Consider the following 26209-nt stretch of genomic DNA (forward strand, 5'->3'; position numbering starts at 1 on the left):
AATATAAAGGCTGGAGTACCCCAGGGGTAGAACCTGGGACCTCTGTTATTTTTTATATTTATCAATCATATCATATCGGATATACAGTCCACTATTAAGTTGCTTGTTGATGATACTAGTTTATATTTGATAGTAGATGACCCCCGAGAATCGGCAAACAATTTGAATAGTGATCTAGCAAAAATCCATAGACGGTCTTCAAATTGGCTAGTGACCTTTAATCCTCAAAAAACCGAGATCATGACAATTTTATTCGAATTATCATTTACCCGCAACTGTACGTTCATGGAATCTCCTTCCTGGGAATGATAAATATAGTTCTTCAGTTGGAGTTTTCAGGAATTGTGTCCAGTCTCGGGTGACTAAACCTCCAAATTATAATTACACTGGTAAGCGATTCGGTCAAATTTATCACTCAAGATTTCGTATGCAATGCAGTTCTCCAAATCAGCATCTTTTTGTAAAAAATTTAGTTGGATCACCATTTTGTTTATGTGGTGCTACAGAAACAACATCGCATTACTTGTTGCACTGACCCCGATTTCACATCATGCGTGAACAGCATTTTTATAACATCAGAATCATACATTTCTTGTCAGACGAAATTTTGCTGTACGGTTCAACAGAACTCAGCTACGAACAAAACATTGAAATATACTTGGCAGTTCAAACTTTCATACTCAGTAGCAAAAGATTTGTCATATGATTACAAACATCTTGTCTACAGTGCATATTTATATATAAAATAATTGTGTCAGTTCAGAAACATGTACTTTATTTTTGTATTTCCGATGTATCTGAACTTTTTTCGCTTCTTGTTTTCACAAACTTATTTTATGTTTTGTTTGTTTTCCATCAAGTGTAACATTGTTTAGTTTTATACATTCTACTTCTTGAGTATTACAATATGAAATGTTCTTATTTTAATTAGGAAATGAATTAATATAAGTTGACAGCTTGTTTCTGGATCCTATTAATTATTCAATTGTATTAATATATCAATGCCAAATTGTGTACATTATTCAACTTGAATTTAAATAATAAAATATGTTTACACTAGAACGATTATTAAAATTTATTTTAATATTTTAACGATCTTCTGAGATAGTTTGTGATTAAAAACAAATTTGAATTTAAGATTTCAAACTTTCATTGTGTTAGTACCCTAACCCTAAAAGTACTTAATTAATATTCAATTATAAACATATCGAATTTAATGGGAAATTGTACAAATTTAATGACAATTTTTTCAGTTCCTGAGGTCATTCGACGTAGGGTCAAAACTACAAGAAAAATTATGTATGTCTATACGTAGAAATAGATATTTATATCAATTACATAATCTAAGTAATGGATCCCGTGTCATTTTCTATTGTCAAACCTTTATACATTTCCGTACGTATGCAGTGTCTATTTGATTGACAGATTAGGACAAGCGGATACTTGTTACGAATACAACACGTCCACATAAAGTGTTCAGTCTCAGTTTGAATCTGATTGAATGCGTTTTGCTCGTACACAATCATCGAGAGAGTGCAAAGGTTGCAGTTACATTCCTTATTTGGTGCGAAAAGTATTATAAGTGAGGGTCTGGATAGGGGTGTCCTTAATTTCTTTATTCTTTAATTATTATTTTTTCTCTTTCTCTTTCCTTTATATTTCTCTTTCCTTTACATTCATTGCCAATTATTCTATTATTTTATATTGTATTTTAAGTTTGGTCTACGTAAAACGTAAGTTTTACTATCGCAAATTGATTTTACCTAGGATGTGACTTTTTTTTAATGAAATTTTCTTTTATCTTTTGTATGATAGATATATGTAAAAATATACTAGTTAACTTTACAAAGACCCCTTTAACACTTGTAAAAATGTAAATGGGAAAGATCGATCTTCAATCAGTGAGAATTAAAAAATCCACATCCAGAGTTGGTTTTAAAAAGATCGATCTTATTTGAATCGATCTTTCTTCAAGTGTAAACGCTTGGATCGATCGCGATCGATCTTTCTTCAGTTGAATGTTATATTTAATTGGATATGAAAATAAATCTGCGCACGTTAGGCGACAAAAACACACGTGTTCTAAAAACGATGGATGGGATAATAAAATTAAACATAGATTCTACCGTTGTTGGATCATTCTTCTCAATCGATAAATTATATTTCTTAGCTGCTAATCCTCATCTTCAAAGACATAGACCGAATGACTTCTGACGTATGAACCAAAAAGATAATTAATATCTGCATACAAAATTCCAATGATCCAACTATTTATACATGTGTTTTGCAATGTGTCATTGTCCGTGCGAAATGCACACGTTAGTCTACTATTGTTTTTTTACTATTGTTTGTTTACGAAATGTAAAGTAAATAGGTCAAACCGGTTCCTTGTTAAGTTGCAGTGTAAAAGCACTAGATTAAATAAGATCGATTTCGATCGATCTTACTTGTGCATATGTAAATCGAACTTGTCTCTCTAAGATCGATTCAAATAAAGATCGGTTCAAATTCGTACAAGTGTAAAAGGGGTCTAACAAACCCAATTTCAATAAAGGGATATGTAAGGTAAATGTAGAAAAGACAGCAACTTAACGATACAAACAAATGAATTTATTACAGTTTCCGAATCGCAGTATTGTATTGTGGGTAATAATATTTATAGCGTGTACACAAAGAAAAAAAACCCAAAACGTTCTGATTCGTCTTCAGTCGACATACTTCTTTTTGGTCGATATATCCACGTGTCGACCTTATACAAAGGCTGTTATTGTATTTTATATATATAGATCATATGTACATAAATCATTCCCCACGTGGAGATCAAACATGTTTTAACTCACATCTTTACTGCTTGAAAGGAGAACTCTGTTATTCAATTAAGAACAATGAGAGTTATCTCCCATGCTTCAAAACTAAATTGATTAATTGACAGTAACAGTAATATTATCGTTTTTTTTTCAGAAAGCCATGGACTTATGTGTTATAAATGTGAAAATGAAGGAAACAACTTTCTGTGTGTAGGAGAATATAATCTGAAGCCAGGGGCGGGTCCAGGTAAGGGCGTAATGGGCGTACGCCCCCCCTTTTCAAAAAAAAAAAAAAAAAAAAAAAAAAAAAAAAAAAACTATCGTTATCTGCTTATATTGTATTAAATATGGCAATTTATCATATTCATTAATTAAACACATACTCTGATTACTTTTTATACTGATTCCCCCATCCGATAGGTGACTTGGACACCTTTTTTTAACAACCAAAGCGGTTAAGTAAATCTATACATGAAATGGTTGTTTTGTGTGACACTTCCCCAATGGCCATTCTACATCTACCCGGGGGATACTCTCTATATATATGATACCGGGTATGTTCCGACAAACGGGGTTGCATTTTCAGCTAAATTGTCTGAAATGGGATTAGGTTTTTTTCGCCTTGCATTGGAAGGGGTCAGATTTGACTATCTAGAACGGGGTATCATAATTTAAATACAATGTTACACTATTGTTTCAGATAAGGGTGAATGTTTGGTACCATTAAAACGTTTAAACCCGCTGCAACTGTTTGCACCTGTCCTAAGTCAGGAATCTGATGTTCAGTAGTTGTCGTTTGTTGATGTGGTTCATAAGTGTTTCTCGTTTCTTATATAGATTAGACCGTTGGTTTTCCCGTTTGAATGGTTTTACACTAGTAATTTTTGGGGCCCTTTATAGCTTGCTGTTCGGTGTGAGCCAAGGCTCCGTGTTGAAGACCGTACTTTGACCTATAATGGTTTACTTTTATAAGTTGTGACTTGGATGGAGAGTTGTCTCATTGGCACTCATACCACATCTTTTTATATCTACTAAATTGAAAACAACGTTCAAACCTATGATTGCGTTGGATAAAAACCGCAATTTTTATACGTGTGCATGCAAAACAAATTTCTTGGTAAAGTGGTCTAAATACAGCACAAACAACATTTTCCAAAAGACCAAAACAGTGAAAAGGTATATTTTAACAAAAAGGGTATATCAAAAGTTCAGAAAAAGCTATCGTTAAAGATTTATTTTTCATTTTTCATGCCCATTTCATATAACCTTTAAACTGAATTTACAACTTCTTCCAAAGATTTGATATCCACATGTTAATCAATACATAATTTGAATGATCTGAAGGCAGACTATTTTCACCAATTTGTCTATCATGGAGTCTGTTATAATACTTCATAATTTGATGCTAAATTGTTGAAATCCAGGAGCGTCTGACCTTCCCCATGGACCCTATTCCAGGGCAACCGGAATTACGCCTCCCGTTCATAAAATCCTGGCCTAGGACTATTGAAATGTAAAGTAACGCCCTATACCCTAGAATTTGGAATTTCTCGTTATTGGTCTACTGCTGTTAAGATCCATCCAATCATTTTAATATACCATAGACAATTAATGGAGAGAATTCGGCATAAAAAATATCCAACCCTGACACTTTAACTATAAATTATACATGCTCCAAGTCAGGAACCGTTACATTAGTGCATTTCACATTTATTTTATGTTTTTTAGCTAAAAAAAGGTCCAAAAAAATTTTCGCGGTTCAGGATTCGATACTTGGCAGACAACAGTGTCATACCCAGGTATAATTCGTAGAATATAATCTGAAGTCATGTGATTCAGGATTCAATATTTGTTAGACAAAAGTTTCATACTCAGGTTTTAATCATATAGAATATTATCTGAAGTCATGTGATTCAGGATTCGATACTTGTCAAACAACGGTATATTCAAAGTAATGTAAAATTTGCAATTTGTATCAAAAAGACTTCAAAACAACATGTACCGCTAAATAATGAAATAGTATAAATATAATGCATATAAACAAGTCTAAATTGAAAACAACGTTCAAACCTATGATTGCGTTGGATAAAAACCGCCATTTTTATAGGTGTGCATGCAAAACAAATTTCTTGGTAGAGGGGTCTAAATACAGCACATTGTCAAACAACATTTTCCAAAAGACCAAAAAAGTGAAAAAGTATATTTGAACAACACGCATTTGACTAGCAGGTCGAACAACAGATATTCTTAAACACTGCTGACTGCCATGGCGATTGCCAAATAAACGGATCACCAGATGTAAAAAATGGATCTTAATTATTAATTTAATACCAAACAGAAAACAAAAAACTTGCGGAAAAGATGGTATACCGCAAACATGAGGTGCAAAAATGTGTACACCATATCCGGATTTCGACAATTAATGTCTCTTCAGTGATATTAGGAATCGAAACGGTAGTTGGAAGGCCATATGATTTACCTCAATTTAGAACAGACTCTTGAATTTTGAAGAGTCGAAATAGGATGAACGAATCATATAAACCCGAAGGCAAATATAATACAAGCCAAGACGAACAAAAATAAACAGGTCTAAATTGAAAACAACGTTCAAACCTATGATTGCGTTGGATAAAAACTGCATATAAGGACATACTGTAAATTCGGAAATTATTGCGAGGTTTTTATTATTGGGAATAATGCGACAGGGTGTGGATCGCAATAATAAGAACTCGCATTCTGATATCTGGTACATATGTCTTTATGCAGATTTTCTTGAAATCGCAATAATTAATATCGCATTTTTGTCCATTCTTCAAAAATTGCAATAATAAATGCAAACAATAATTTATGAATTTACAGCAGTTAACTAAACGGAAAATGCTCAACATTTGTCTAAATTATTCAAATTTGTTCTTTTGAGCTATCTTAAAAGAATTAAATATTTTTGTTAAATAATCAGAAGTAAACCAGAAGTCATGAAATTCAGCTGTGAAATTTATTAAGATAACATTAGGTATTGTTTCGAAGGATTTGCGGGCTTCAATTAATAATTTGCTGGTTGCAAATTTTGTTTACTGGTGACGGGCAAGAACAATCAACGTTAATTCTTTTAATGTATGTATTTGTAATGAATGACAATACAATATGTTATTGTCTTTGGATTTCAAGTTAACCAATTTTGAGTGTGTGGATGGGGGTTTACAGAATAGGGAATAATGGGCAAATGATGTAGATAATTAAATTATAGAAAACAAAGAATAGAGAATAATGAAGTGATAAAATATAAAGAATAGAAAATAATGGGCAAAAAGTATAAAGAATAGAGAAAAATAGCCTAAAATATCACAGAATACAATTTCATATCATCTATCGTGGAATGTATGCCCTTTTGTCGCGTTAACCAATCACAATATATGATTTAAGAACTCTAACAAAATATCCCTGATCTGGAATAAATTCCGAGGAAATCGGCCCTGCATGATAAATTGGACGTAACTGTGCGATTAATCATACCTTAAAACGATTGCAATCTAGGTACAGTTGTTTAAAATCTAACTGGGTCCGAAGCAAGCATGAACACGTGAGAAGTCTGTTATTAATTTATGAATCATAAAATTTCACCGAAGCTAACCTGGTGATCGAGAACGCCAGAAGTTCTAACATAAGATAGACCACATTGTTTTCTTCTAAAATAAATAGAACGAAATCAAAGAATCCTGCACCGTTGCAATCTGTAAACGAATTTAAATTAGAACAGTGCGACCTATTTTCAACCAAATATCAACGTCTGTACAATATCGGTTTCCTACTGGTTGCTGTTTTTGCGATTGTTCAATAAGTTTCTTTTCACTACCGTTTAAAGTTCTTATACATTTAAATAATGACGTTATTGCTATGAACAAGTGAATGCGGTGACTTCTTAACAGTAGGTAATGCCAAAAGCCACGCATGACCGGAACAGGTTATGGAATTCAATCATCACCAGGTGCTGTTAATTATGTGTTTGGGCATTACATTGTACCAACTTTTTATTGTCATACTTTTTTCCCGCTGATACATATAATTAACCTTGCTTCAACTAGCGAAAGTGCCATTAGTAAGAGGTATTGTGTTTAGAAACCTCTTCGAATCATGTCAGTTTTTTCGCTATTACTAAAATGTGAATTTGATGACTTACTTCACTCATTAATTCATTCACAAATATATTGTAAAAAAGTGGTCCTATTTATTTTTATACGGACGAAATGTGGAGTATGCGTCAATGAGTCAGCAACCGATCAACACAAATAAATAGAAGACATTGAGGATTATACTACGTGTTTCTTTCTCTTTTAGATATTTTGTTAAGAAGCAGATACGACATATCGAAATTGTTATCATTTACCATTATAACTTTAACATATTAAGTGATGTGTTATTTGTTTTCTTTTTGACAGATGTAAGCGAACAGCTTTCAATAATCAAAACCTGTACGAAAAATTCCTCGTGTCACCTGCAAATAAAAGAACATTCGGAATCCGACCCATGTGATCAAACAGGAAGTAGCTGGATATGCACCACCTGTTGTAATGAGGACGCATGTAATTTAAACAATGCACCTAGTAAAGCCTCGTTTTCATCCGTTCTGACATATATAAATATATTTTTGTATTTATACATTAAATGTATTATCTAAATTTTGCTTTTTATTTATCATTGTAAATTCACGGAAAAGAGACAATAGATATAAGAAGATGTGGTATGAGCGCCAATGAGACAACTCTCCATCCAAGTCAAAATTTAAAAAAGTAAACCATTACAGGTCAAAGTACGGCCTTCAATGCATATATCTGTTTACTTTTTTTATCGTATAAATTGTAAAGGTACTACATACTAGTTACATGTAGTTGAGAAGACATTATAAAACGTAAGTATACGTTTTCCTATTGGCACCAACAACACTCCTTAAATATGAGACTTGTAACTGTAGAATCACAGTTTAAGGCTAAACGCTATAGAGCTTCTTCGATTATTATTATAATGGATTATGATAAAAGAATTATAAAACTTACCGCTACCTTGATGATATAATTGCTTTTACCAATCAAAAATAGTCAACTTATACTGCAGAAATATAGCAGAACAGTTTTATCATTACAAAACACTGTATATCTATCTTATATGAACAGCGACGATTACTCTTCATGAAATAGTGAGATATTGTATGCATGAAAATTAGACAAAAATTCACAGATGATTGGTTGATTAAGATATTTCTGCTTAACAATTAAAGGAACGCCCATTCTAAAATATAGAACATTTGCATCGGTTGACAATGTTTTCTTGTGGTAACAATCTGCTCTATCACTCTCTCATCTTTGTGTTATCTAATGTATTATACTGAATGATCTGTCATTGAGATTGAAAGTAATAATAGGAAAACTATGACGTCTTGTACATAACAACAATCCGTAGTTGAGCAAGCGCACAATTGATCAAGCGTCTCCGCGAATAGAAAAGTAATACAGTTTCGGAAAAGCGGTTGTATTTTCCCCCAAAAGGCGACAAGACTAACGTGTTCTATAAATTTTCCACTTTTTATAATAAAAAACTAGGACAAAATAGTATTGCGGGATATAATACTTTAGTATTCTGTTTTTGAAATTGAAGTCAAATGGTGGCATGACCATCTTTGAACGAAGCTTGTTTATAGTATCCATTACCACCGTCAATTTACATAAAAAAATGAAAGCCAAACATATTTCCACGTGTCTCAAAAGTTATCCTGTAATTAAACACAATACAGTTATTCATAAATAAATAATAAAATATATATTAACCTTAACATCTAATCATCGTGCTTTAAAGTTGACTTCCTTTATATGCCTGAGTACACAAAAGGCCAACCTAATGCCAGGAATAGCATTTTAACATGAAGTATGATAAAAGCGACTGTTTCTTCCTTATGCAGGTACGTCTTAGACTTAACGTCGTAAAACGTCACCTATGTTCATATACATGTATACATGGTCAATCATTAAATGAATTTTGTGAAATAACTTTTAAAACTTGTTCTCAATCTGTGCATATGTGCGTGCAATATACTAAACTAAAAACGAGGTAAGGAAATATATTTTTGTTTCTCGAGATAGTCCATTTTACAGTTTCCGGTTTTATTTTACACACAAAATCTACGCCGTGCTGGGATCAATTCAATATCGTCTGCATGAAAACATCAACATATCGGCGATGTCACCATACAAAAAGTTCTCATCAGGATAAATTAACAGGTTAAACTAGAAAAGCGTGGTCAACTTGTTTAAGGATGTACTTAGGTGAAAATAAAATAATCTAGAATTTAAAATTGATACTATAAGTCGGAAGAGCATTCGTTAAGGAACAAAATAAACCAAAAATGTTGATAGGTTATGGAGCTCTTTTTCGATATATTTGAGTTTTAAGAATTGGCGGGAAAAGGCTGACTCGGACTTTTACCTTATATTTGCATTGGTATTATTTGGGTCTCTAATCGAAAGAAAAGAAATCAAGAATCTGCTTAAATTTGGTAAATGACCTTTTATGAGCTATTGAAGTCTTATATGAAAAGAAAAATGGGTGTTATAGGGCAAAATATTTTACCCTGTATCGTAGGAAAAAACCAAAGAGTCCGAACATCTGACACAAATTCCTAAACCTCACCTAAGTACATCCTTAAGTGGTAATCTATTAAAATCAATATTTGTATGCCTGTGTTAAAACACGTAAGGGATGTGCATACAAATATGTCACGTGATACGACTTTTTTCTATCTCCTCATTTAAACAACACCGTTCCTGGAACTCTCCTATATTCCTGCATTTTCTTTAACAGTATACACATATACAGATGGACTTGTCATTTAAAAAAAAATCACACTTTTTAAAACTGTTAAAAGTATGCCCTTTAGTTCTACATGTGTTCAATTTTCAAACACCTTGAGGTGGCTCTAAACTTTTTTCTGTCACCGGACGCCAAACACACAACACTTAATCAATCTTTAATTCATATATATAATATGCATTGATTTACATTGTCCAGTTTATTTCTCAAACTCGGTTAATGTGTCGTGGTCATCACTGGACTGGTCATCTTCTTGCATAAATTAAAGATACATCAATACAGCAGATGGGTGTTTTATTTCATACACAATTGCATAAATACTAGGAACAAATGTGAAACAATATGAGAAATTTAATTATTTTCCTAGTTTTAGGCCTATTTTTGATGTTTGGAAACCAACAAATTGGAAATAATTTTGAACAATTTTATACAGGAGTGGAGCCACCCATATTTAACAGTAGCGGTATGTATCAATTGTTTTTCCAAAAGCGGAATCACATTCTTACCTCACAATATTTATTTTCCAAACCTATATATTGAAAATTAGTATTCTCAAAACAATAGCAGAATTCAGAGTTGATTAAAGAATTTTAAAATTTCCGAATTTGTAGATGTAAAAACTATACTAGAATATAAACAAGAAAAAGTGGTATGAGTGCCAATGAGACAACTCTCCATCCAAGTCACAATTTGTAAAAAATAAATAATTATAGGTCAAAGTACGGCCTTCAACACGGAGCCTTGGCTCAATCCGAACAGCAAGCAACAAAGAAGCACAGAAGCACACAAACAGAACTAAACAATGCCACTTCTCTATTTGTTTGTATAAAGTCATAAGGAATTATATAAATGTCACTGTGTGAATGTATGGTGTTAAATATGTTCATTATTATTTAGCGAAGAGCACTGATTACGCATCCGTAAAGATGTTTGTCCAATTTCCCTTGAATTGATTTCACACAAGGGCCGTTTCAAAAAATGTTTTCAATCTGTTATGAAAATGATCAGAAAAACCACTTCTTGTGTACAACACAATGACGTAACTATGAACACTCGATGACGCAATGACGAAAGTATAACAGTAAGAAGTATGAGAAACCGACGACATAATTATGGCAACACGATGACGTAACTATAACCACTCGATGACGTAGATATGACAACACGATAGGGTAACTTTAACAACACGATAACGTAAGTATGACAACACGATGACGTAAGTATGACAACACTATGACGTAAGTATCACAAAACGATGACGTACTTGAAGTATAACAACACGATTACGTAAATATGATGACACAATGCCGTGAGTATACACACACATGTGACCAAATCCTTAAAACTGAACAGTACTGGCAAAAAGTTAAATCCGTTGATAAAATACTGATTACAGATTTATCAAAAAAATATGAATACAAAATAATTTGGTTTTATTAAAAATTTGTCATCAGGATTGTCTTCAAGCTGATTTTTTTTTAATTGCTTGGTTATATGTCAAATTGTTGAACATTTGGTACAATATATCATTTAGAGTGTCTATTACCTTCTCTATCTCTCATATTTATTATCTCTTTGCTTTCATATTTTTTTCTGGTTTTAGATAACCAGAGAGCTTTCGATGTTGGTTCCAGTCCTGTACGCATATCCCACAACAATGATTTATTAAGTGACAGGACATATTCAACAAGGGCAACTGATTTAACCAATGATGTTCATGAAGAAAGAACAAAAAATCAAACTTCGTTTAGATGTCCGGTGGAAAATTCGGATAACTGGAATTTCAATTGTAAAGTACCATGCGCAGATATGCCTGATATAACAAATATGTCGGAGCACGTGCAAGCTCATATCAATTGTCAGATTATAAAACCTAATATAGAACTTATAAACGTTAAGCGAAAGGCAACAGTTCAGGTTTTCCCGGAAAATTCCGAATGCCTCCAGACATTTGTAATGGAGAATTGTCATGATGAAGAACCGGTGCCAAACTTAGTTCATTACACTTGGTTTTCAAAACGAGAAATGAATTTTTATCATTTTCTTAGTTTTCTTAGTGCCAGTAGATTTTTGAAACCGTGTCTTATTTTGGTACATGGAGACCGCCTTCCATTCGGAACATACTGGGAATATCTATTGACTTTGGTACCAAATATAATGCATGTTCAAAGAAGTCCACCAGAAGATGTATTCGGAAAACCCCTTGGTAATATTGAACACAAAGCTGATATCGGCAGAATACAGGCTTTAAAGAGTAAGTACATGCTCGCACATACCTTTTAACTCACACCCTTTTCCTTTGGTCGTTGGTGGATAAAGTGAGTACATGGTTTTACATATCTTTTTTGGTTTACATTCTTTCCTTTGGTTTTTGGTAGATAGAGTGGATATAGAAATAGGTAGATGTTATATGAGTGCCAATTAGACAACTCTCAACCAGAGACCAAATGACATAGAAGTAAATAACTATGTGTCACCGTAAGGCCTTAAACAATGAGACAATTCGTTACAGCATAGTCTGCTTTAAAAGGCCCCGACATGATAAATGTAAAATAATTTAAACGAGAAAACTGACGGCCTGGCAAACGACAACCACTGAATTACAATCTTCTGACTAGGGACAGGCACATAAGAATGTGGCAGGGTTCAACTAGTTTGAAGGCCCAACCCTTCCCCTTGAGTACATCCTCGTACACAATGTACATGGTTATATGATTGTCATCCTTGTCCTTTGCTCTTTGATGGATCGAAATACCTGTAATGACCCTAATATCCTTGTCCTTTTGTGTTTTGTGGATAGAGTAAGTACATGCTTTTACAAACCTGTAGTGGCCCTCACATTCTTGCCCTTTTGTGTTTTGTGGATAGAGCTAGTTCATGCTTTCACACACCTGTAGTGACCCCAATATCTTTGTCCATTTGTGTTATGTGGAAAGAGTGAGTACATGCTTTAACATACCTGTAATTGTATTCATCCTTGTACTTTCGTCTTTAGTGGATCGATTGAGTTCATCCTTTTACATACCTGCAGTTGCCTTAACATCCGTGTCCTTAATTTTGAGTGTTGTGGATAGAATGAGTACATACTTTTACATACCAGTAGTGGCCATAACATACTTGTCCCTTAAATAGTAAAAAGAGTACATCATCGTACACACATGTAGTGGCCCTCACGTCCTTGTCCTTTTGTCTTTGATGGATAGAGTGAGTACATCAGTGTACATACACGTAGTGGCCCTCATATCCGTGTCCTTTGGTCTTTGATGAATAGTGTGAGTAAATCATTGCTCATACACATTGTAGCCCTCACATCTTTGTTCTTAGAGCTTTGATAGAAACAGTGAGTACATCATTGTACATACATGTAGTGACCCTCACATCCTTGTTCTTTGATCTTTGATAGAAACAGTGAGTACATCATTGTACATACATGTAGTGACCCTCACATCCTTGTCCTTTGGTCTTTGATAGAAACAGTGAGTACATCATTGTACATACATGTAGTGACCCTCACATCCTTGTCCTTTGGTCGTTGATAGATAAAGTGAGTACTTCATTGTACATACATGTAGTGACCCTCACATCCTTGTCCTTAGAGCTTTGATAGATAGAGTGAGTACATCATTGTTCATACACATAGTGCCCTCACATCCTTGTTCTTTGATCTTTGATAGAAACATGGAGTACATCATTGTACATACATGTAGTGGTATACATACTCGCCCTTTGTTCTTTGATAGATAGAGTGAGTACATCATTGTACATACATGTAGTGGACCTCACATCCGTGTCCTTTGGTCTTTGATTGATAGAGTGAGTACATGATTGTACATACATGTATTGGCCCACACATCCTTGTCCTTAGATCTTTCATAGATATAGTAAGTACATCATTGTACATACACGTAACGGCTGACATATTCTTGTCCTTTGGTCTTTGATAGATTGAGTGAGTACATCATTGTACATACACGGAGTGGCCCTAACATCCTTGTCCTTAGATCTTTGATAGATAGAGTGAATACATCATTGTACATACATGTAATGGCCCTCATATCCTTGTCTTTGATAGATAAAGTGAGAACATTAATGTACAAACATGTAGTGGCCCTTACATACTCGCCCTTTGTTCATTGATAGATTGAGTGAATACATCATTGTACATACATGTAGTGGTCCTCACATCTGTGTCCTATGATCTTCGATGGATAGAGTGAGTACATCATTTTACTTACACGTAGTGGCCCTCACATCCTTTTCCCTTGGTCTGAGATAGAGTAAGTACATTATTGTACATACATGTAGTGGCCCTCAAGTCCCTGTCCTTTGGTCTTTGATAGAGTAAGTACATTATTGTACATGCATCTAGTGTCTCTCACATCCTTGTCTTTGTATCTTTGATAGAAAGAGTGAGTACATCATTGTACATACACGTAGTGGCCCTCACATCATTGTCCTTTGGTCTGAGATAGAGTAAGTACATTATTGTACATACATGTAGTGGCCCTAATGTCCCTGTCCTTTGGTCTTTGATAGAGAAAGTACAATATTGTACATGCATGTAATGGCTCTAACATCCTTGTCTTTTTATCTTTGATAGAAAGAGTGAGTACATCATTGTACATACACGTAGTGGCCCTCACATCCTTGTCCTTTGGTCTTGGATAGATTGAGTGAGTACATCATTGTACATACACGTAGCGGTCTTCACATCCTGGTCCTGTGGTCTTTGGTGGATAGAGTGAGTACATCATTGTTCATACACGTAGTGGCCCTCACATCCTTGTCCTTTGGTCTTTGATATATATAGTGCGTACATCGTTGTACATAATTGTAGTGACCCTCACATACTCGTCCTTTGGTCTTTGATACATTGAGTGTGTACATCATTGTACATACATGTAGTGGCCATCACATTCTTGTCATGTGGTCTTTGATGGATAGAGTGAGTACATCATTGTTCATACATGTAGTGGCCCTCACATCCTTGTGCTTTGGTCTTTGATAGATATAGTGAGTACTTCATTGTACATATATGTAGTGACCATCAAATACTCGTCCTTTGGTCTATGACAGACATCATTGTACATACATGTAGTGGCCCTCACATCCTTGTCCTGTGGTCTTTGATGGATAGAGTGAGTAAATCATTGTTCATACAGGTAGTGGCCCTCACATCCTTGTCCTTTGGACTTTGATAGATAGAGTAAGTACAACATTGTAGATATATATATAGTGACCCTCACATACTCGTCCTTTGGTCTTTGATAGATTGAGTGAGTACATCATTGTATATACATGTAGTGACCCTCACATCCTTGTCCTTTGGTCGTTGATAGATAAAGTGAGTACTTCATTGTACATACATGTAGTGACCCTCACATCCTTGTCCTTAGAGCTTTGATAGATAGAGTGAGTACATCATTGTTCATACACATAGTGCCCTCACATCCTTGTTCTTTGATCTTTGATAGAAACAGTGAGTACATCATTGTACATACATGTAGTGGTTTACATACTCGCCCTTTGTTCTTTGATAGATAGAGTGAGTACATCATTGTACATACATGTAGTGGACCTCACATCCGTGTCCTTTGGTCTTTGATTGATAGAGTGAGTACATGATTGTACATACATGTATTGGCCCACACATCCTTGTCCTTAGATCTTTCATAGATATAGTAAGTACATCATTGTACATACACGTAACGGCCGACACATTCTTGTCCTTTGGTCTTTGATAGATTGAGTGAGTACATCATTGTACATACACGGAGTGGCCCTAACATCCTTGTCCTTAGATCTTTGATAGATAGAGTGAATACATCATTGTACATACATGTAATGGCCCTCATATCCTTGTCTTTGATAGATAAAGTGAGAACATTAATGTACAAACATGTAGTGGCCCTTACATACTCGCCCTTTGTTCATTGATAGATTGAGTGAGTACATCATTGTACATACATGTAGTGGTCCTCACATCTGTGTCCTATGATCTTCGATGGATAGAGTGAGTACATCATTTTACTTACACGTAGTGGCCCTCACATCCTTTTCCCTTGGTCTGAGATAGAGTAAGTACATTATTGTACATACATGTAGTGGCCCTCAAGTCCCTGTCCTTTGGTCTTTGATAGAGTAAGTACATTATTGTACATGCATCTAGTGTCTCTCACATCCTTGTCTTTGTATCTTTGATAGAAAGAGTGAGTACATCATTGTACATACACGTAGTGGCCCTCACATCATTGTCCTTTGGTCTGAGATAGAGTAAGTACATTATTGTACATACATGTAGTGGCCCTAATGTCCCTGTCCTTTGGTCTTTGATAGAAAAAGTACAATATTGTACATGCATGTAATGGCTCTAACATCCTTGTCTTTTTATCTTTGATAGAAAGAGTGAGTACATCATTGTACATACACGTAGTGGCCCTCACATCCTTGTCCTTTGGTCTTGGATAGATTGAGTGAGTACATCATTGTACATACACGTAGCGGTCTTCACATCCTGGTCCTGTGGTCTTTGGTGGATAGAGTGAGTACATCATTGTTCATACACGTAGTGGCCCTCACATCCTTGTCCTTTGGTCTTTGATATATATAGTGCGTACATCGTTGTACATAATTGTAGTGACCCTCACATACTCGTCCTTTGGTCTTTGATACATTGAGTGTGTACATCATTGTACAAACATGTAGTGGCCATCACATTCTTGTCATGTGGTCTTTGATGGATAGAGTGAGTACATCATTGTTCATACATGTAGTGGCCCTCACATCCTTGTGCTTTGGTCTTTGATAGATATAGTGAGTACTTCATTGTACATATATGTAGTGACCATCAAATACTCGTCCTTTGGTCTATGACAGACATCATTGTACATACATGTAGTGGCCCTCACATCCTTGTCCTGTGGTCTTTGATGGATAGAGTGAGTAAATCATTGTTCATACAGGTAGTGGCCCTCACATCCTTGTCCTTTGGACTTTGATAGATAGAGTAAGTACAACATTGTAGATATATATATAGTGACCCTCACATACTCGTCCTTTGGTCTTTGATAGATTGAGTGAGTACATCATTGTATATACATGTAGTGACCCTCACATCCTTGTCCTTTGGTCGTTGATAGATAAAGTGAGTACTTCATTGTACATACATGTAGTGACCCTCACATCCTTGTCCTTAGAGCTTTGATAGATAGAGTGAGTACATCATTGTTCATACACATAGTGCCCTCACATCCTTGTTCTTTGATCTTTGATAGAAACAGTGAGTACATCATTGTACATACATGTAGTGGTTTACATACTCGCCCTTTGTTCTTTGATAGATAGAGTGAGTACATCATTGTACATACATGTAGTGGACCTCACATCCGTGTCCTTTGGTCTTTGATTGATAGAGTGAGTACATGATTGTACATACATGTATTGGCCCACACATCCTTGTCCTTAGATCTTTCATAGATATAGTAAGTACATCATTGTACATACACGTGACGGCCGACACATTCTTGTCCTTTGGTCTTTGATAGATTGAGTGAGTACATCATTGTACATACACGGAGTGGCCCTAACATCCTTGTCCTTAGATCTTTGATAGATAGAGTGAATACATCATTGTACATACATGTAATGGCCCTCATATCCTTGTCTTTGATAGATAAAGTGAGAACATTAATGTACAAACATGTAGTGGCCCTTACATACTCGCCCTTTGTTCATTGATAGATTGAGTGAGTACATCATTGTACATACATGTAGTGGTCCTCACATCTGTGTCCTATGATCTTCGATGGATAGAGTGAGTACATCATTTTACTTACACGTAGTGGCCCTCACATCCTTTTCCCTTGGTCTGAGATAGAGTAAGTACATTATTGTACATACATGTAGTGGCCCTCAAGTCCCTGTCCTTTGGTCTTTGATAGAGTAAGTACATTATTGTACATGCATCTAGTGTCTCTCACATCCTTGTCTTTGTATCTTTGATAGAAAGAGTGAGTACATCATTGTACATACACGTAGTGGCCCTCACATCATTGTCCTTTGGTCTGAGATAGAGTAAGTACATTATTGTACATACATGTAGTGGCCCTAATGTCCCTGTCCTTTGGTCTTTGATAGAGAAAGTACAATATTGTACATGCATGTAATGGCTCTAACATCCTTGTCTTTTTGTCTTTGATAGAAAGAGTGAGTACATCATTGTACATACACGTAGTGGCCCTCACATCCTTGTCCTTTGGTCTTGGATAGATTGAGTGAGTACATCATTGTACATACACGTAGCGGTCTTCACATCCTGGTCCTGTGGTCTTTGGTGGATAGAGTGAGTACATCATTGTTCATACACGTAGTGGCCCTCACATCCTTGTCCTTTGGTCTTTGATATATATAGTGCGTACATCGTTGTACATAATTGTAGTGACCCTCACATACTCGTCCTTTGGTCTTTGATACATTGAGTGTGTACATCATTGTACATACATGTAGTGGCCATCACATTCTTGTCATGTGGTCTTTGATGGATAGAGTGAGTACATCATTGTTCATACATGTAGTGGCCCTCACATCCTTGTGCTTTGGTCTTTGATAGATATAGTGAGTACTTCATTGTACATATATGTAGTGACCATCAAATACTCGTCCTTTGGTCTATGACAGACATCATTGTACATACATGTAGTGGCCCTCACATCCTTGTCCTGTGGTCTTTGATGGATAGAGTGAGTAAATCATTGTTCATACAGGTAGTGGCCCTCACATCCTTGTCCTTTGGACTTTGATAGATAGAGTAAGTACAACATTGTAGATATATATATAGTGACCCTCACATACTCGTCCTTTGGTCTTTGATAGATTGAGTGAGTACATCATTGTATATACATGTAGTGACCCTCACATCCTTGTCCTTTGGTCGTTGATAGATAAAGTGAGTACTTCATTGTACATACATGTAGTGACCCTCACATCCTTGTCCTTAGAGCTTTGATAGATAGAGTGAGTACATCATTGTTCATACACATAGTGCCCTCACATCCTTGTTCTTTGATCTTTGATAGAAACAGTGAGTACATCATTGTACATACATGTAGTGGTTTACATACTCGCCCTTTGTTCTTTGATAGATAGAGTGAGTACATCATTGTACATACATGTAGTGGACCTCACATCCGTGTCCTTTGGTCTTTGATTGATAGAGTGAGTACATGATTGTACATACATGTATTGGCCCACACATCCTTGTCCTTAGATCTTTCATAGATATAGTAAGTACATCATTGTACATACACGTGACGGCCGACACATTCTTGTCCTTTGGTCTTTGATAGATTGAGTGAGTACATCATTGTACATACACGGAGTGGCCCTAACATCCTTGTCCTTAGATCTTTGATAGATAGAGTGAATACATCATTGTACATACATGTAATGGCCCTCATATCCTTGTCTTTGATAGATAAAGTGAGAACATTAATGTACAAACATGTAGTGGCCCTTACATACTCGCCCTTTGTTCATTGATAGATTGAGTGAGTACATCATTGTACATACATGTAGTGGTCCTCACATCTGTGTCCTATGATCTTCGATGGATAGAGTGAGTACATCATTTTACTTACACGTAGTGGCCCTCACATCCTTTTCCCTTGGTCTGAGATAGAGTAAGTACATTATTGTACATACATGTAGTGGCCCTCAAGTCCCTGTCCTTTGGTCTTTGATAGAGTAAGTACATTATTGTACATGCATCTAGTGTCTCTCACATCCTTGTCTTTGTATCTTTGATAGAAAGAGTGAGTACATCATTGTACATACACGTAGTGGCCCTCACATCATTGTCCTTTGGTCTGAGATAGAGTAAGTACATTATTGTACATACATGTAGTGGCCCTAATGTCCCTGTCCTTTGGTCTTTGATAGAGAAAGTACAATATTGTACATGCATGTAATGGCTCTAACATCCTTGTCTTTTTATCTTTGATAGAAAGAGTGAGTACATCATTGTACATACACGTAGTGGCCCTCACATCCTTGTCCTTTGGTCTTGGATAGATTGAGTGAGTACATCATTGTACATACACGTAGCGGTCTTCACATCCTGGTCCTGTGGTCTTTGGTGGATATAGTGAGTACATCATTGTTCATACACGTAGTGGCCCTCACATCCTTGTCCTTTGGTCTTTGATATATATAGTGCGTACATCGTTGTACATAATTGTAGTGACCCTCACATACTCGTCCTTTGGTCTTTGATACATTGAGTGTGTACATCATTGTACATACATGTAGTGGCCATCACATTCTTGTCATGTGGTCTTTGATGGATAGAGTGAGTACATCATTGTTCATACATGTAGTGGCCCTCACATCCTTGTGCTTTGGTCTTTGATAGATATAGTGAGTACTTCATTGTACATATATGTAGTGACCATCAAATACTCGTCCTTTGTTCTATGACAGACATCATTGTACATACATGTAGTGGCCCTCACATCCTTGTCCTGTGGTCTTTGATGGATAGAGTGAGTAAATCATTGTTCATACAGGTAGTGGCCCTTACATCCTTGTCCTTTGGACTTTGATAGATAGAGTAAGTACAACATTGTAGATATATATATAGTGACCCTCACATACTCGTCCTTTGGTCTTTGATAGATTGAGTGAGTACATCATTGTATATACACGTATTGGCCCTCACATCCTTGTCTTGTGGTCTTTGATGGATAGAGTGAGTACATCATTGTACATGCACGTGGTGGCCCTCACATCCTTGTCATGTGGTCTTTGGTGGATAGAGTGAGTACATCATTCTACTTACACGTAGTGGCCCTCACATCCTTGTCCTTTGGTCTGCGATAGAGTAAGTACATTATTGTCTATACATGTAGTGGCCCTCACATTCTTGTCCTTTGGTCTTTGATAGGTAGAGTGAGTACATCATTGTACATACACGTAGTGGCCCTCACTTTCTTGTGCTTTGGTCTTTGATAGATAGAGTGAGTACATCATTGTACAAACACGTAGTGGCCCTCACATTCTTGTCCTCTGGTCTTTGATAGATAGAGTGAGTACATAATTGTACATACACGTAGTGGCCTTAACATCCTTGTCCTTTGGTCTTTGATAGATTGAGTGAGTACATCATTGAACATACATGTAGTGGCCCTCACATCCGTGTCCTTTGGTCTTTGATGGATAGAGTAAGTACATCATTTTGCATACATGTAGTGGCCCTCACATCCGCGTCATTGGGTCTTTGATAGATAGAGTAAGTACATCATTGTATATACACGTATTGGCCCTCACATCCTTGTCTTGTGGTCTTTGATGGATAGAGTGAGTACATCATTGTAATACATGTAGTGGCCCTCACATCCGCGTCATTGTGTCTTTGATAGATAGAGTAGGTACATCAGTGTACATGCATGGGGTGGCCCTCACATCTTTGTTCTTAGGTCTTTGATGGATAGAGTAAGTACATCATTGTAATACATGTAGTGGCCCTCTCATCCGTGTCCTTTGGTGTTTGAATGATACAGTAAGTACATCATTGTACATATATGTAGTGGCAAACACATCCGCGTTCTTAAGTCTTTGATGGATAGAGTAAGTACATCATTGTACATACATGTAGTGGCCCTCACATCCGTGTCCTTTGTTCTTTGATGAGTAGAGTAAGCACATCATTGTATATATATGTAGTGGCCCTCACATCCGTGTCCTTTTTTCTTTGATGAGTAGAATAAGTACATCATTGTACAAATCTGCTGTGGTTAACGTCCCTGTTTTTGGTCGATGGTAGACAATTTTTCATTGACAATCATACCACATCTTCCCGTTTGTTTATTGTAAAATTGATCAACCAGAGGGAACAGGTTTGTCTTCGCGTTCATCTTGTGTTTCTCCTAAGGGCCCCAGTACTAAAAAGTGTATAACGTGTAATTTTAGTAAAAACCTTTACATCAAAAAGTTGCCTCCCCTTTTTGTTAAAAGGTTGCAAATTGTTGTTCTTGCTTTTCATCCATAGACAATGGAATTCACTTAAAAACGGATTCCCATTTAATACAAGAAAAGTTTGGATTGTCTCCTCTTACGTAAAAAAATTGAATTTTCCCCTATTTGATAAAAAAAAGTCTATTATAATTTTTTGGTATGATTTTGGTTGCGACCTGCTTTATTTATTGTTATTTATAAAAAAGAAGATTTGGTATGATTGCCAATGAGAGAACTTTCACAGGAGACCAAATGACACAGAAATTAACAACTATAGGTCACCGTACGGCCTTCAACAATGAGCAAAGCCATACCGCACAGTCAGCTATAAAAGGCCCCGAAATGACAATGTAAAACAATTCAAACGAGAAAACTAACGGCCCAATTTATGTACAAAAAATGAACGAAAAACAAATATGTAACACATAAACAAACGACAACCACTGAATTACAGGCTCCTGACTTGGGACAGGCACATACATAAATAATGTGGCGGGGTTAAACATGTTAGCGGGATCCCAACCCTCCCCCTAACCTGGGACAGTGGTGTAACAGTACAACATAAGAACGAACTATAAAAATCAGTTGAAACTCATCAGATGGATAAAAATACAAATACTACAAATAAAAGTGGACGTGGCCGGGTACTTGTACATCCAAACAACAAAAAGACACTAAGTACAGATCTGAGAGTACTCGCAGTTACTGACAGCTAGTTCAAAGCCACTAACAACTAATAAAAAAAATCATGCATCTAAGACTAAATTATCAATCCGTACACATCCAACATCCAATGGATTTAGTGTAAAGACGTCATAAACAGTCAGAGAAAAACATGACCTTGTGCAATGCCAAGATACAGGTATCGACAAATTGTAGATCCATGAATGTGTATATGTATATGTATATAACAATAATATTTAGTTTGCTTTTAATTTACTGATAAAAAAATCAATATTAGTACCAATAAAAGCAATATTAAATGATCTAATTACAGTGTTGGTAACCTTTTAGAATAAGTTTATCTAAAGGATCGATAAGTTTACCAGGATCGTTTCTAAATTTCCGGGCACGGTAAACAATATTGCCGTAAAAATGAGGATGTGCAATCCCGTTCGAAATAAGTTTTTTACAGGTACAACCAAACTTCAAAACCAAATCTTTATATCTGTGGAAGAATTTAGTAAAAAATTTAAGCAATTTGTGGTAACGAGATCCCTGGCTTAATAATTTACCAGTAATACATAGATTACGTTCGTTAAAATCAAAAACGTCACAACAGACACGGGCATAGCGAACGAGTTGTGAAATATAAACACCGTAAGATGGTGCCAAAGGAACATCACCATCCAAAAAGGGAAAATTAACAATAGGGAACGAAAAATCGTCCCTTTTGTCGTAAATTTTAGTGTGGAGTTTCCCGTATAAAACCGAAATATCTAAATCTAGGAAAGGACAGTTATTACCGTTTAAATTTGATTTATTTAATTTTAAAAGTAAGTTCCTTTGGGTAAATGTCGGCAGTATATTGAGAAAATTCTTGATTATTTAACGAAAAAATATCATCAAGATAACGGTAAGTGTTGTTGAATTAAATGCAATTTAGACGGGCTTTACTGAGTTTGGTCATAAACTGTGATTCATAACAGTACAAAAACAAGTCTGCTATTAAAGGGGCGCAATTAGTGAACATAGGAATACTTACAACCTTTCGATAAACTTTGCTGCCGAAACGTACATAAATATTATCAAGGAGAAAATTAACAGATTCAATCATCTCATCACACCTCCAGTAAGTATATCTAGCATATTTACCACAGTTGGCTTTATTGATTGGATGTTTATTTCAGATATAAATTATTGATTATTTATTTGATAAGTGAAAAGGTAGTATTTTGTTTGTTGTTCGATGTATGTATTGATTGATTTGTTTATTGATTGATGTATGTATTGATCGATATATGTATTGATGGATGTATGTATTAATTGATATGTTTATTGATCGATGTACGAATTGATCAATTTATTTATTGATCGATGTATGTATTGATCGATATGTATAGATAAGTACATGGCATACTTCATATCGGACACTCTATCGGCCTTAGGTCAATATATCGAAAGGCTCGAGGGATGATATGATGAACGAGGGCCGATGAAGGGTATGATATGAAAAATGACATGTAATGATCTTTTTATGATATACTTCAGCAGAAGAAATGCAGACAAGAACTATATTTAAAACTTTGATAAAATGCATCCTGTTGGTGGCCTTCTGCTGTTGTCTGTTCTGTGGTCGGGTTGTTGTCTCTTTGACACATTCCCCATTTCCATTCTCAATTTTATGTATTAATTTTTTGTTTTGCATTTTTGATAATATATTTGTCTGTTTCCTAATATTTGTTTTTATTCGATCTTGTTATGTTTTTCTCAAAAACGTTCCCTTGAAATGTATTCGATAACGTTACGGAAAGGCATGCGATAATAACTAGAAGCTTTTATTACATGTTACATATCAACCCGCTAAGCACCATTTAGGAAAATATGGAATATTATCATACTGTAAAAAAAATAAGTTATTTACTCTAAGTATATGATAAAATAAGTGATCGTTTTTATTGATTTATTTTTATATCTCATTTTAATATTCAATTTGTTCTGCTGAAACGACTTTGCATATGTTTATGCACTCTACTTTTAGCATCTCTGTTGCAGGATTTGGAGGCATTTACATTGACACAGATGAGATTATACTTAGATCTCTGGATCCTCTACGGAAATATCCATTTACTTTGAGTCGTGCAGTTGATTGGAATCTCAGTAATGGTCTCATTCTAGCAGAGAAAAACGCAACTTTCCTGAACATTTGGTATTCCAAATACAGAACGTACAATAAACGTCAGTGGGGATATCATTCAACAATTGTGCCGTATTTGTTATCTAAAAAGTACCCGGATTTAATTCATGTTGAAAATAAAACGTTTGTAAGACCTAGTTGGCAACAGCTCCCGCTGCTGTTTGAGAAGAATTTTAATTGGTCAGAAAACTATGGTATACATTTATATATACGTTTTTATAAATTTACCCATGATTTTAACGATATCAAATATCTGAATACAACAATTGGATCAGTAGCCAGACATGTTGTGTATGGAAGTAAAGAACTGTGTGAAAAATAAAAACGATATTGATGTCAAATAGACAAAAACTCCAGTTATTTATTTTTTTTGGTGTGTAAAGTAAAAAAAATTAAAAAAAACAGCTAGTCAAGCAGAAATACACACACAAAAAATAGAACTCTCATTGATTTATGTTACTTTCGTTAGGTTTTTTGTTACTGCAGAGTTTGTCAAAATTAATATACATGATATTGTACACTCATTCAGTCTAAGTTACCCAGACGGTTAACTTTTACAAACAAAATTTAATATGCATCTCTATGACCGAGACTAATACTCAAGTACAGACCATTCAAATGACTCATTTCTTTTCATGCCTCCAACCCGTGATCCCTAGGTGCTGTCGGGAAACCTTGCGATCTAAAAGTCTCATGTGACCTTTAAAAATGTCCAAAACCGTATTTTTGAAATGTTCTATTTGCTTTAACGTGACCTGGTGACCTGCTGACTTGGTACAGATACAAAATGTTATGGGAGCTAAAACAGTTTTACGTGAGCACCCATTTGCCTATCTAAACTGTATATCGTAAAACTAAAAAGAGAGGCAGAAGATACCCAAGGGATATTTAAACTCATCAGTTGAAGACGAACTGACAACGCCAAAACAAAAACAAAAAAATGGAAAAACGACCAAAAGACAAACAAGAGTCTAAAAAAAAAAAAATTCATGGAAAACTAAAGACTAAAAAAACACGAAAAATACACAATAAAAAACCTGATCCGTGCATCAGTTGTGTCATCACAAAATTTATTGAAATCGGCAGACTATTTGTTTACAACGGACGCCTAGTGATATAGCAAAAGCAAACATGGCCTTTTAGTGTTTGGTAATATTACATTATTGTTATTACAAAGTGGTGAGCTAAAAAGGGTTTATATATATCCAATCAGATGTAGTAGGATTTTGTACTATTTCTGTAAAATTCAAACACTATTTCGACGTTATAAAGACGACCGAACAGTCGGCTAAATCGCCGTGTTGGAATTAAAACGTACGTATTTAGAAGTATTTCTACTGACCGCTAATGCACTAAAGATGAGGCGTATTCTGAGATACCAACTTGAGAAAGATTAAAGTTAACAAATGATACTAAAACTGTCCACGGTCACTCTGTAATGAACGATGCTATCATATATTTGTGCAGATAGTAATACTTAATAAATTAGTCACTATGTGCAATGTCGAAACGAGTTTTATCTGAATGACAAAAGTATTGTTAGGATATGTGTTCTATCAGCGTTTTATAAGTGACTTTTGTGTTCTTTCAAGACAAAATATTCTTTATTTTCCAATATTTTTACCTACCCTGTTATATGCTGCGGAGTTTCTGGTTTCCACATTGCTGTCATACAGCC

The 26209-nt window shown here is 35.3% G+C and overlaps 1 protein-coding gene across 1 annotated transcript; it reads left to right on the forward strand.

The window, feature by feature from the left end:
• Positions 1 to 11474: 11474 nt before the first annotated feature.
• Positions 11475 to 24853, forward strand: LOC127719193 (uncharacterized). Its single transcript, XM_052225214.1, has 2 exons — positions 11475 to 11919; positions 24390 to 24853. Exons 1-2 carry the CDS (start codon positions 11475 to 11477, stop codon positions 24851 to 24853), a joined length of 909 nt encoding a protein of 302 aa, XP_052081174.1.
• The last annotated feature ends 1356 nt before the right edge of the window (positions 24854 to 26209 follow it).

This window comes from Mytilus californianus, unplaced genomic scaffold, assembly GCF_021869535.1.
Source record: "Mytilus californianus isolate M0D057914Y unplaced genomic scaffold, xbMytCali1.0.p SCAF_10, whole genome shotgun sequence".
NCBI lineage: Eukaryota > Metazoa > Mollusca > Bivalvia > Mytilida > Mytilidae > Mytilus > Mytilus californianus.